Genomic DNA, 13,190 nt, shown 5'->3' with positions numbered 1-13,190 from the left:
TTTTGACATCCTGAGGGATTCAAAAACGAGCGGCCATCACTACCTTCGTCCTTGGATCATTATCCTAAAAAGATAACACCCCAAGGACGAAGGTCCTTACTGTTTAACATTGTGTTGCCTTGTTTTTGGTTCTATACAGTAATTGAAAACAAGTGACCAACAAACACATTCTACACATGCTACTTGCCAATCTCAACGGTGAATGGTTCTTCTATATTTAGCAAGTATTAAACATGTTCACAATTCAGAAAAAAAGAAGCTTAGGTTAACAAGATTGTATCACTATGAGAAAAATAAGTCTTAGCTTGCCCAAGCATCATTATGTACACACAAAGCATACTACCAAGAGCATAATCATATTCTAACAACTATACACATGAAGCTCAAAATATTATATGATGGTTGATGAGATACAATGCATATATGTTATAAAAGCCAAAATAAAAGCTAAAGTACAAAGAAGATCCAAAAGCACTATTGTATAACAAAAAATCTCTCTCCTCTAAAAAGAGAAACACATCCAACACCCCTTGTAAGCGAACAAAGGTGGCTTGATGAAGAGGTTTGGTGATAATATTGACAAGTTGTCTGCAAGTGTCAATATGGCATAAGTCTACCATTTTTATTATAATGATCCCTTAAAAATGAAAGCGGACATAGGTGGGGTATGGTTTTGCGGGGTGGCCAGCACACTAATGCAATTCCCTCTCTCTCCATTAACCTGTTGTCCACTTGTTCTTGTCAGCATGGCTGCTCCTTGTCGATCATGTTCAACAGCTATCCATTGGGTGTGGATAGGTGGTGTTCGAAAGTCTTCTCTATCTCTGAATCAACGAAAAATTGCAAATTACTGCATAATCGGGAAATGATAAAATTTCAGTCACTTGGAAAATAGAGGCCACCTGCTACCCATTTTTGTATATACACACACACATCCTAGCTTTTTAGATAATGGAAAAAAAATTAGTTTTGACCTTTTACAATTGCTTGTATACGGCCTTACAAAACAATCGACACAAATATTAAACGAACTAGAGGTGACATAGAAAGAAAGCCTAAGATATATACGACAAATTACTAAAACATTGCAATGCTAGCATTAAACCGTCACACATGTCTTGCAAAAATCTTCATAACCACCGTCTCCAAAGAGCGACAAACATCATTTATTCCCTAATGAGTCTTTTCTTTCTGTATCAGTCTCCAAAATCTGAACTAGTAGGTTCCCCTGAAAAAGGGTGTTGGATATTCTTATTTTGATCACAGAAACTGCACTTCATACTTCCTTTCCACCTTCTTTTTGCTAGATTATCTTTGGTGAGAATCACCCCTCCTATGCACCAAAGGAAATTTTGAATTTTGAGAGGGATTTTTAGGTTCCAAAAAAGTCGATTCCTATTGGGGATAGTTTGATGACGCCATGTCGCCATCCCAGCTCTAGCATTATGAAAAATATGGATTGCATTATCCTTCATACACATACAACATATTATGAAAAGGATCCAAATATACTCTGGAGATACTAAATTTCAGCTAGGCCGTATTCACGTAACGTTCGAAGCTATATGTTGCAAAGCTGTCTGGAAGGCGTCTGTCACTCTCATGGTCTCACCACATGGCGAGCAAAGCTGTAGCAGCTCTGCTGACGCTTGCTGCTATTCTCATCGGCTTCCTCTCGCCGGTGACTCCCGCGAAGACCGCTCACGGGTTTCGTGCCACCCTCGCTCACGTCCACCAGCACCCCGGCAGCTACTCTGCAGCGGCACGTCGCGACGGGCGCCGCCTCGCGTTGCTCTCATCCCCGGGCGCGGAAGGAGATGGTGCGGCGACGACCACGAGCAGCATCGCCACCTCTCCCCGCCATGGCCTCCTCGAGGCGCTGGTGGAGAACGGCGCGAGGGCATACCACATGAGTCTATACAATGATACCAGGCATCCCATATGGTGTTCGCCGACCCAAATAGCTGAGAATACATAAGGAGCATCAATAATTGAAGAGAGTGTATGGAGAAACAATAGAATTGTTCTTCTTCTTCGTCAAGTATCGTAGTTCTCTATTGACATCATCATCTAAGTTCTATACTCCTGTCTTCTCATCCATTTCCACTTCCTCTGTTGTAACCGCTACTAGTTCTTAGTTGAATCAATACATATCGTCAGTAGGTCGCTGACAATTGGTATCAGAGCCGTTGATCTCTGGGAATGGCGGGTGTTGTCGTTTCTAGTCTGACGATTGCGCTCGAGGAGCAGTCCAGGCTCCTGCGCGTCATCTGTCACCGGTTCTCGGCACAGGATGCGCGCTGGGCTTCGCTCGAGTCCACCACCACCGAGCACCTCCATGAGGCTTCTCCGGCAACTCGTGTCGGCACGCTGGAATCGTGGTGACCACGCATCGAGTTGCGCTACGAGGAGCCCGTCACTGTCGACAACTGGGGTGGCCTGTTCGAGCACTCGAGTGTCATTACCGCTGAGGTTAGGAGCTCACCGAAGGAGGTGATCACCGATGACTGGGGCGGCCTCTTCGGCCGAGGCATCGACTCCGACAAGCAGCTCTGCGATTCGCTCCATTCCACGTCGATTCGCTCTCTGGAGGAGGCATTTGCCCGTGAGGATCCCATTCCCTCGCGGGCGCATCTCGGGATCCAACTCTCGGCCACCACCGAGCGCCTCGATGTCGTGGAGCCTGCTGTGGCAACTCGCGTCGGTGCGCTGGAGTCGTGGCGTCTGCGTGTCGAGGCCCGCGCATTGGTCCACCTCTATGGATTCTTCGATGGCGCTAACGCCACCAAGCTGCCTACCACCTGTTCGACTTCGGGGCTCACAACCGAACTTTCCATGGCGCACTATGGCTCGCATCTACCCAACGATAAGGGAGGTTCTGTCGCATCGTGGCAGCCGGTGCGGTCGCTGGCGCTCGCGGTCCACGTTGAGTCGCAGTGCCAGCATGCGTGCTCCGCGCGCGGCATGCTGGCCATGGCCAGCATGGGGAAGATGAGCGTCGGGGACCTCACGGAGGCCGACCTCAAGGGGAAGCGCGTCTTCGTGTGCGCCAAGCTCCACGAGCCACCCGACGAGAACCAGAACAGCACCAATGACATCCTCCCTGAAAGGGAATTAGGCTTACACCTATTTTCTAAATGATTTTGGTGGTTGAATTGCCCAACACAAATAATTGGACTAACTAGTTTGCTCTAGTCTATAAGTTATACAGGTGCCAAAGGTTCACACTTAGCCAATAAAAAGACCAAGAATTGGGTTCAACAAAGAGAGCAAGGGATAACCGAAGGCTGCCCTGGTCTGGCGCACCGGACTGTCCGGTGCACCACCGGACAGTGTCCGGTGCACCAGGGAACTCCAAGCCAAACTCTTCACCTTCGGGAATTTTCAGAGGCGCCTCGCTATAATTCACCGGACTGTCCGGTGCTCCACCGGACAGTGTCCGGTGCTCCAGAGGAGAGCGACTCTGAACTCGCCAGCTTCGGGAATCCGCTCCGCTATAATTCACCGGACATGTCCGGTGTACACCGGACTGTCCGGTGAGCCAGCGGAGCAACAACTACTTCGTGCCAACGGTCACCTGCAGAAGCATTTAATGCGCGCCAGAGCGCGCAGAAGTCAGGCACGCGCGAAGTGGCGCACCGGACACTCTATAGTACATGTCCGGTGTGCCACCGGACATCCAGGCGGGCTCAGCAGTCAGAGCTCCAACGGTCGGAACCCAACGGCCTGGTGACGTGGCTGGCGCACCGGACACTGTCCGGTGCACCATGCGACAGACAGCCTCCACCAAACGGCTAGTTTGGTGGTTGGGGTTATAAATACCCCCAACCACCCCACATTCAAGTCATCCAAGTTTTCCCACTTCAACTACTTACAAGAGCTCTAGCATTCAATTCTAGACACACCCAAGTGATCAAATCCTCTCCCAATTCCACATAAAGCTTTAGTGATTAGTGAGAGAGATTTGCTTGTGTTCTTTCGAGCTCTTGCGCTTGGATTGCTTCTTTCTTTCGTTCTTACTTGCGAACAACTCAATTGTAACCGAGGCAAGAGACACCAATTGTGTGGTGGTCCTTGCGGGGAAGTTTTGTTCCCGTTTGATTGAGAAGAAGAAGCTCACTCGGTCCGAGGGACCGTTTGAGAGAGGGAAAGGGTTGAAAGAGACCCGGTCTTCGTGACCACCTCAACGGGGAGTAGGTTTTCGAGAACCGAACCTCGGTAAAACAAATCCGCGTGTCACACTCTTTATTCTCTTGCGATTTGTTTTGCACCCTCTCTCTCGGACTCGATTATATTTCTAACGCTAACCCGACTTGTAGTTGTGATTAACTTTGTAAATTTCAGTTTCGCCCTATTCACCCCCTCTAGGCGACTTTCAATTGGTATCAAAGCCTGGTGCTTCATTAGAGCCTAACCGCTCGAAGTGATGTCGGGAGATCACGCCAAGAAGGAGATGGAGACCGGCGACAAGCCCGCTACAAGCCACGGGAAAGCTTCATCGGGAGAGTCCCGCAACAAAGGGAAAGTGAAAGGGAATTAGGCTTACACCGATTTCCTAATTGATTTTGGTGGTTGAATTGCCCAACACAAATAATTGGACTAACTAGTTTGCTCTAGTGTATAAGTTATACAGGTGCCAAAGGTTCACACTTAGCCAATAAAAAGACCAAGTATTGGGTTCAACAAAAGAGCAAAGGGACAACCGAAGGCACCTCTGGTCTGGCGCACCGGACAGTGTCCGGTGCACCAGAGGACTCCAACTCAAACTCGCCACCTTCGGGAATTTCCAGAGGCGCTCCGCTATAATTCACCGGACTGTCCGGTGTACACCGGACAGTGTCCGGTGCTCCAAGGAACGGCGCCTCAGGAACTCGCCAGCTTCGGGAATTCACAACGGCTAGTCCGCTATAATTCACCGGACATGTCTGGTGTACACCGGACTGTCCGGTGTGACATCGAAGCAACGAATACTTCAGCGTCAACGGCTACCTGCAGCGCATTAAATGCGCGCCAGCGCGCGCAGAAGTCAGGCACGCCCATACTGGCGCACCAGACACTCTATAGTACATGTCCGGTGCGCCACCGGACATCCAGGCGGGCCCAGAAGACAGTGCTCCAACGGTCGAATCCCAACGGGTTTGGTGACGTGGCTGGCGCACCGGACATGTCCGGTGTGCACCGGACTGTCCGGTGCGCCCATCGCCAGCAGCCTTCTCAAACGGCTACATTTTGGTTGGTGGCTATAAATACCACCCCAACCGGCCACTTCAGGGTGTGGGAGCTCAAGCAACATTCCAAGTCATCTAGTTGACATACTCAAGCCCTCCCAACCACATATATTCATTGCTCCATCCTATACACAAGATTTAGACCACTACAACCAACACAAGTGCCACAAAAGAGAGAGCAAGCAATTGAGAGCTACTCAATTGAGTTTAGCCCTAGTGCCTTGTGAGATTCCTTAAGAGATAGTGTGTGCTACATCTTTGTGTTCATTTGCGCGTGGAGTATTGACTCCCATCGAACTTCCTCCAAAGTTTTGGAGGCTTGTAAAAGCTAGCAAGAGACACCAAAGAGTGTGGTGGTCCTTGCGGGATCGAGAGTGATCCTCAAAAAGAAGAAGAGCTCGCCGATCCTTGTGTGATCGGTGGAGAGAGGGAAAGGGTTGAAAAAGACCCGTCCTTAAGTGGACTCCTCAACGGGGACTAGGCCTTCGAGGGCCGAACCTCGGTAAAACAAATCACCCGTGTCTCGTGTGCTTATTGCTTGTGATTTGTTTGTTCTTTCCCTTTCTAAGTTTCTCTTCCACTACTCTTTGCTAATTCTATTTAGTGTTGCTTTAAGTTAAACTCTCATTTAGTGAAGCAACACATTGCAAGAGAAAACTTGTGTTATTACTCTTCTTGCCTAAGCCCTCTTGCTTTATTCTCATAGACTTATTAGTAGTATTGATTTATCAATTCCGCATTATTTGAAAGCAATACTCCTTACAAGCAAGGACTCAGTTTTATTATACTTCGATAATTATATATCTTGTTCTAACCACTAATCAATGGATCTAGTTGGGGGATAAAGTTTTAATTTTTAGGTTTCGCCTATCCACCCCCCCTCTAGGCGACTTTCAATTGGTATCAGAGCTAGGCACTTCATCTTGAGTCTAACAACTCGAAGTGATGGCTCGTAGAAGATCCCAAAAGAACAAGAAGATAACTCTGAAGGAGAACAAGGAGGTAACTCTTGAGATATTACTTTCCGATTGTTCTAATTATGATTCATGGTCCACTAGAGTAATAAATGCCTTTAGAATCATAGATCCACAATTAGAACAAATTTTAGACAAGAGTATTATTCCTCCTAACTATGCTAGGGAAAATGCCTCCGAAGAAGATTTAAGATGTATTCACTTAAACTATCTAGCTTATGACATCTTAAGTAAATCCCTTAGCAAAGAAGATTATCATGCTTTCATAATAAAATATGATAAACCTATTTGTGATGTGCATGATATTTGGACTAGAATTAAAACTAAATTTGATAAGTCCAAACATGATAGTTCATCTTGTGCTTCTACTTCCTTTGGTATTTGTGATACTAATCATTGCAAGGAAGAAGAAGAAAATGATCGATGGAGACCAAACGATGAATCCACCTCTTCAAAAGGTTTGTCTTCCCATTTCGATTCCCACATGTGTTGTGTGGCTAATGAAAATGATAGCGGAAGCACAAACAAGGATGAGGAGGAAGAAATAAGCTTCATGCAACTCTACGCTCGCCTAAGCCAAGAGGATAAGGCAGTCATACTCAAACTTCTAGATAGAGCGAGAGAGCAAAGCGAAGCTCGTCAAAGGATAGAAGATGTTCTCTCCATGAAAATGCTACACTTTGACGAGTTGACTAAAGAACATGAGGAGCTAAAGTGCTCTCATGTTGATTTGGTCCAAAGGTATGAAACTATCTCAATTGAGCAAGATAACGCTTTACATTGTATCGCTCAATTAGTAAATAGGAATACCTTGCTTAAGGACCAGGTAGAAAAGCTAAAAGTTGAAAATCTAGCTTTTCAAAAATAAATATGATATGCTTCTAAGTTCTCATGAAAATCTTATGGATGATCATATCATATTAAATATAGCTCATGAGGTTGTGATAGAAAACTTAAAATCCCAACAACCTCACCCTTGCACATGCATTCAAATTGAAACTATATTACCATGTGCTAATGCTTGTTGTCCGTCGACAAGCAAATCTTCCTTTGAGCTAGAATCTGCAGGAGCAAACGATGATACATATCAAAAGCTCAAAGAAGAAAATGAGAGGCTAAAAATGACCTTGACTCAACTAAAAGGGAAATGCATTGCTCAACCTTCTCAAGATAACCGTGATCACATGGTGAAGAAGCTTGAGACGGGAACAACCGAGGCATGCACTAAATCCCTTGAAGAAAGTGTCAAGGACTTGAGGATTACCAAGAGGAGAAAGCAAAAGAAGAAAATCAATACCTCTTCCAAAAGCCTCAACCATGCCTCCATAAAAGGTAACATTCAAGGTAATAATCAAGTTACACTTCATACAAATAGAATCAAGAAGTGTAGTGAATGCTTTGAAAAGGGGCACTTGATTAGATCATGTCCCTATATTAAAAATAGCTTGATTATTAACAAGGATGATAAACTCTGTTTTAAATGTTCCAAGAAGGGACACTTTATTAAATCTTGTCCCCATTTAAATCAAAAGGGCATAGGGTTAGAAAAGAAAGTTTTTACTAACCATGTAGCAAGCAACAAACAAGGAAAGAAGAAATCTTCAAAACTTGGAAAACGCCTATGCTACACATGCCGGGAAAAGGGACATCAAGGCAATGATTGTCCCATTGGTAACTCCTCCACTCATAGCTTGTCATTTGATTCATATATAACTAGGCAACCCAAAATTGCAACTTGTGCTAGAAAGGCAATGAATTTGCCAAACGCTAGCGCAAAGGACATTTGGGTTCCTAGATCTTTGTTAACTAACCATAATGGACCCATCAAGCGATGGGTACCAAAACATGCTTGACAAGCTTTGCAGGAGGAGGAGATGGTATGAAGCTTTGGGATGCTTGACCTGTTTTTGCAGTCTGACCTACAGTCTGCCAGTCTGACTGGCAGACTGTCTATCAGCCTGTCCCAGGCGGTTGAACCGGTCTTAGGGGCGGTTCAACCGGTCTTGGTCAACTTGACCAGTCTGCAGGTCAGTCTAACAGTTAGACTGGCAGACAGTCTGCCTGACCTGCCAGGGGCGGTTCAACCGCCCTAGGGGGCGGTTCAATCGGTCTCAGACAGAAAAATCTGCCCAACGGCTAGTTTTGAGCTCCACCAATATATACTCACTCCTACCTCTCTCCCCACACACAAGAGCACGACCCAAACCCCATTTCTAACTTGAAGAACACCTCCCACTCTCTCTCACACACCTCTTGCCTCTCCCATTTCAAATCTTTGGAGAGAAATCTTTGAGTGAGTTTGAGAGCTGCGGTTTTTGTGATTCATCTCCAAATCTCTCTTGCTCTTCTTCATTCGAGCTTTGGTACTACATCAAGTTCTTTGTGGATTCATTACTCTTGGAGCTTCTAGCTCCTAGACGACTAGGTGTCTCTTGTGAGTCTCCAAATCTTGTGGAAGACCACAAGAAAGTTTGTATTACCCGCTCGTTTGAGCAAAGATTATTGTGTGGACTTGACCTTTGTGGTCGGCAAAGGGAGGATTAGGGTTGAAAGAGACCCGGCTCTTTGTGGGCGCCTCAACGAGGAAGTAGGGCACCTTGGTGGTGTGACCGAACCTCGAGATAAATCTTGTGTCTCTTGTGTTCTTGCTCATTGTGTTTGTTTGTGTTCTTCGTTCTCTCACCATTGCGTGGAAGATTTGTTTATATCTTTTTGGTGTGTGGATTTTGAGAAGTGCCCTTCTCAGATCTACTACTTTGAACCCTGTGGATCATTTAGAACATCTCATTTCCAAAGTTAACTGGGTGAATTTCGAGATCAATTCAGTTTTACCCAGTTTGCTTCTAGTTTTTGTTGAAAAAGTTTTAACTTGCCTATTCACCCCCCCCTCTAGGCAACTTTCAATTGGTATCAGAGCTAATCCTCGTTCTAACGCTTAACCGCGTGAGGAAAAGATCATGTCGGGGGGACTAAGAAACGAAAGTGCTTCTAAGCTTGAAAAAGTTGAGATTGCCTCAACTTCATCTTTTGGTGCAGATGTTGATCCTATGGCAATAGATCTTGTCATGAGAATCGCCGAAAGGATGTTCCTCAAAATAAGGAAGATGAGGCGAAGAACAAAATTGAAGAAGAAAATGATCGATGGAGACCAAACGATGAATCCACCTCTTCACAAGGTTCGTCTTTCAAATCCACTTCTCATATGTGCTTTATTGCTAATGGGAGTGACAGTGAAAGCGAAAGAGAGGATGAGGAGGAGCAAGAAAGTGATAATGAAGATGAGGATGATCTTCAACAATTCTTCGCTCAACTAAGCAAGAAACATCGGATGAGCTTGCTCAAACTCATGAAAAGAGCGGAAGAACAAAAAGAAATGCTTCATAAGCAAGAAGACTTCCTCATCCGAAAAATCGAAGACTTAGAGAAGTTGACCAAAGAGCATGAGAAGCTAAAGTGCTCTCATGATGATTTGGTCCAAAGGTATGAAGACATTTCAAGTGAGCAAATTAAAGCTGTTAATCATTCATCATATATTGCTCAGTTAGAAAATAAAAATGCTATGTTCAAGAACATGATAGAAAGGCTAAATATTGAAAATCTAGCTTTGCAAGAAAAACATGATATGCTTGTGTGCTCTCATAATAAATTTATGGATTCACATATCATGTTAGAAATGGCTCATGAGGTTGTGTTAACTAATTTTAAATCATACCAACCTCACATATGCACATGTACTCAAGTAGAAACTATATTATCATGTGCTAACAAATGTTGCTCTCAAGAAAGCCAATCTTCCATTGAGCTAGAAATTTCAGGAATTAGTGATATTTCTATCACACAAGAAAATAAAGAGCTCAAGGAAGAAGTTGGAAGGCTAAGAAGGAGCTTAACTATTTTGAAGGGAAAGTGTCATGCTCAACCTTCTCAAGATAACCGTGATAATATGGTGAAAAAGCTTGAGAAGGGGACAACCGTAGCATGCACAAAACCCCTTCAAAAGAATACCAAGCTTTCCAAGAAGGACATGAGCAAGACTCAAGGTGAGAAAATTAATGCTCATATTATTTGCTCTAACAATGTACCTATGTGCTTCAACAAAGAAAGATCAAAGAGAAGCAATAGGAGGTGCTATGGATGCAAGGAGAAGGGTCATGAAATTGGTTCATGCCCCCGCATGAAGAACCAAGACCTTGCACGATCAAGAAAGATGACCATCAAGAAGGATGAAAGCAAAAGGCAAATGCATTGCAAGGACAAGCACCACATTTGCTACAATTGCCGTGAAAGAGGTCATCTATTCAAGGTTTGTCCAAAGGGTAAAACACCTAAGCCTAACCTGTCAATACATTCAAATATACTTAGGAGACCCAAATTTGACTCTTGTGCTAGAAAGGTGATGAGTTCACCACATTCTAGGACCAAGGCTATTTGGGTGCCTAAGTCCTTATTGACTAACCTTGATGGACCCATCATGAGATGGGTATCAAAATATACTTAATAAGATTTTGCAGGTACCTAGAGATGATACGAAGCTTTGGGGTGCTTAAGCAGTTTAACTCAATCCTTATCTCAAGCTATCAATCTTACATTGTCTATCCTTTAAGATTGACCCAAAGATGAATTTAGTTGTTGAAAGTTGCCTAGAGGGGGGGGGGTGAATAGGGCGAAACTGAAATTCTCAAAAATAATCACAACTACAAGCCGAGTTAGCGTTAGAAATATAATCGAGTCCGCGAGAGAGGGTGCAAAACAAATCGCAATCGAATATGGAGTGTGACACGTGGATTTGTTTTACCGAGGTTCGGTTCTTGCAAACCTACTCCCCGTTGAGGTGGTCACAAAGACCGGGTCTCTTTCAACCCTTTCCCTCTCTCAAACGGTCCCACGGACCGAGTGAGCTTTTCTTCTCAATCACTTGGAACACAAAGTTCCCACAAGGACCACCACAAGATTGGTGTCTCTTGCCTCAATTACAAGTGAGTTTGATCGCAATAAAGAATCAAAGAAAGAAGAAAGCAATCCAAGCGCAAGAGCTCGAAAGAACACAAGCAAATCTCTCTCACTAATCACTAGGGCGTTGTGTGGAGTTTGGAGAGGATTTGATCACTTGGGTGTGTCTAGAATTGAATGCTAGAGCTCTTGTAAGTAGTTGAAGTGGGAAAACTTGGATGTCTTGAATGTGGGGTGGTTGGGGGTATTTATAGCCCCAACCACCAAACTAGCCGTTTGGTGGTGGCTGACTGTCGTATGGTGCACCGGACAGTCCGGTGCACACCGGACATGTCCGGTGCGCCAGCCATGTCATCAGGCCGTTGGGATTCGACCGTTGGAGCTTCTGACTTCTGGGCCCGCCTGGCTGTCTGGTGTACACCGGACAAGTACTGTAGATTGTCCGATGCACCGTCTCCCGCGTGCATGACTTCTGCGCGCTTCTGGCGCGCATTAAATGCGTCTGCAGGTGACCGTTGGCGCGAAGTAGCCGTTGCTCCGCTGGCTCACCGGACAGTCCGGTGTACACTGGACAGTCCGGTGAATTATAGCGGAGCGAATTCCCGAAGCTGGCGAGTTCCAGAGCCGCTCTTCCCTGGGGCACCGGACACTGTCCGGTGTACACCAGACAGTCCGGTGAATTATAGCGGAGCGCCTCTGGATTTTCCCAAAGGTGAGGAGTTCAGCGTGAAGTCCCCTGGTGCATCGGACACTGTCCGGTGGCACACCGGACAGTCCGGTGCGCCAGACCAGAGGTGCCTTCGGTTATCCCTTGCTCTTTTTGTTGAACCCCATACTTGGTCTTTTTATTGGCTGAGTGTGAACCTTTAGCACCTGTATAACTTGTACACTAGAGCAAAACTAGTTAGTCCAATTATTTGTGTTGGGCAATTCAACCACCAAAATCATTTAGGAAATAGATGTAAGCCTAATTCCCTTTCAATCTCCCCCTTTTTGGTGATTGATGCCAACACAAACCAAAGCAAATATAGAAGTGCATAATTGAACTAGTTTGCATAATGTAAGTGCAAAGGTTGCTTGGAATTGAGCCAAAATAACTACTCATAAGATATGCATGGATTGTTTCTTTGTTTTTAACATTTTGGACCACGCTTGCACCACATGTTTTGTTTTTGCAAATTCTTTTGTAAATTCTTTTCAAAGTCCTTTTGCAAATAGTCAAAGGTAAATGAATAAGATTTTGCGAAGCATTTTCAAGATTTGAAATTTTCTCCCCCTGTTTCAAATGCTTTTCCTTTGACTACACAAAACTCCCCCTAAATGAAATCCTCCTCTTAGTGTTCAAGACGGTTTTGATATATCAATTTTGAAATACTACTTTTCACCCCCTTTTGAACACAATAAGATACCAATTTGAAATTCATCAATTGAGAATCATACCAATTGAAAAACTCTTTTTAAAATTAGGTGGTGGTGCGGTCCTTTTGCTTTGGGCTATTACTCTCTCCCCCTTTGGCATGAATCGCCAAAAACGGAGTCATTAGAGCCCTTTAATTACTCTCTCCCCCTTTGGTCATAAATAAATGAGTGAAGATTATACCAAAGACGGAGTGTTGCTCGGAGTGATGGCGAAGGATGATTTACGGAGTGGAAGCCTTTGTCTTCGCCGAAGACTCCAATATCCTTTCAATACACCTATGACTTGGTTTGAAATAGACTTGAAAGCACATTAGTCATAGCATATGAAAGAGACATGATTAAAGGTATATAAAAGAGCTATGTGTGCAAATCAACAAAAGAAGTTCCTAGAATCAAGAATATTTAGCTCATGCCTAAGTTTGTTAAAAGTTTGTTCATCAAGAGGCTTGGTAAAGATATCGGCTAATTGATCTTTAGTGTTAATATATGAAATCTCGATATCTCCCTTTTGTTGGTGATCCCTTAAAAAGTGATACCGAATGGCTATGTGTTTAGTGCGGCTATGCTCAACGGGATTATCTGCCATGCGGATTGCACTCTCATTATCACATAGAAGAGG

The 13,190-nt window shown here is 44.6% G+C and overlaps 1 protein-coding gene across 1 annotated transcript in view; it reads left to right on the top strand.

Moving 5' to 3' along the window:
* The first annotated feature begins 2,835 nt into the window (after window positions 1–2,835).
* The window catches only part of LOC103633251 (uncharacterized), a 28,531-nt gene continuing 18,176 nt past the window's right edge, over window positions 2,836–13,190 (top strand). The window contains exon 1 of the mRNA XM_008654948.1: window positions 2,836–3,098. Coding sequence (XP_008653170.1) covers window positions 2,836–3,098 — 263 coding nt within the window. The remainder of the gene's footprint in view (window positions 3,099–13,190) is intronic.

Source organism: Zea mays, chromosome 7, assembly GCF_902167145.1.
Source record: "Zea mays cultivar B73 chromosome 7, Zm-B73-REFERENCE-NAM-5.0, whole genome shotgun sequence".
NCBI classification, from domain to species: domain Eukaryota; kingdom Viridiplantae; phylum Streptophyta; class Magnoliopsida; order Poales; family Poaceae; genus Zea; species Zea mays.
The sequence above is the reverse complement of the archived record's forward strand: the minus strand, read 5'-3'. Positions and strand labels throughout refer to the sequence as shown.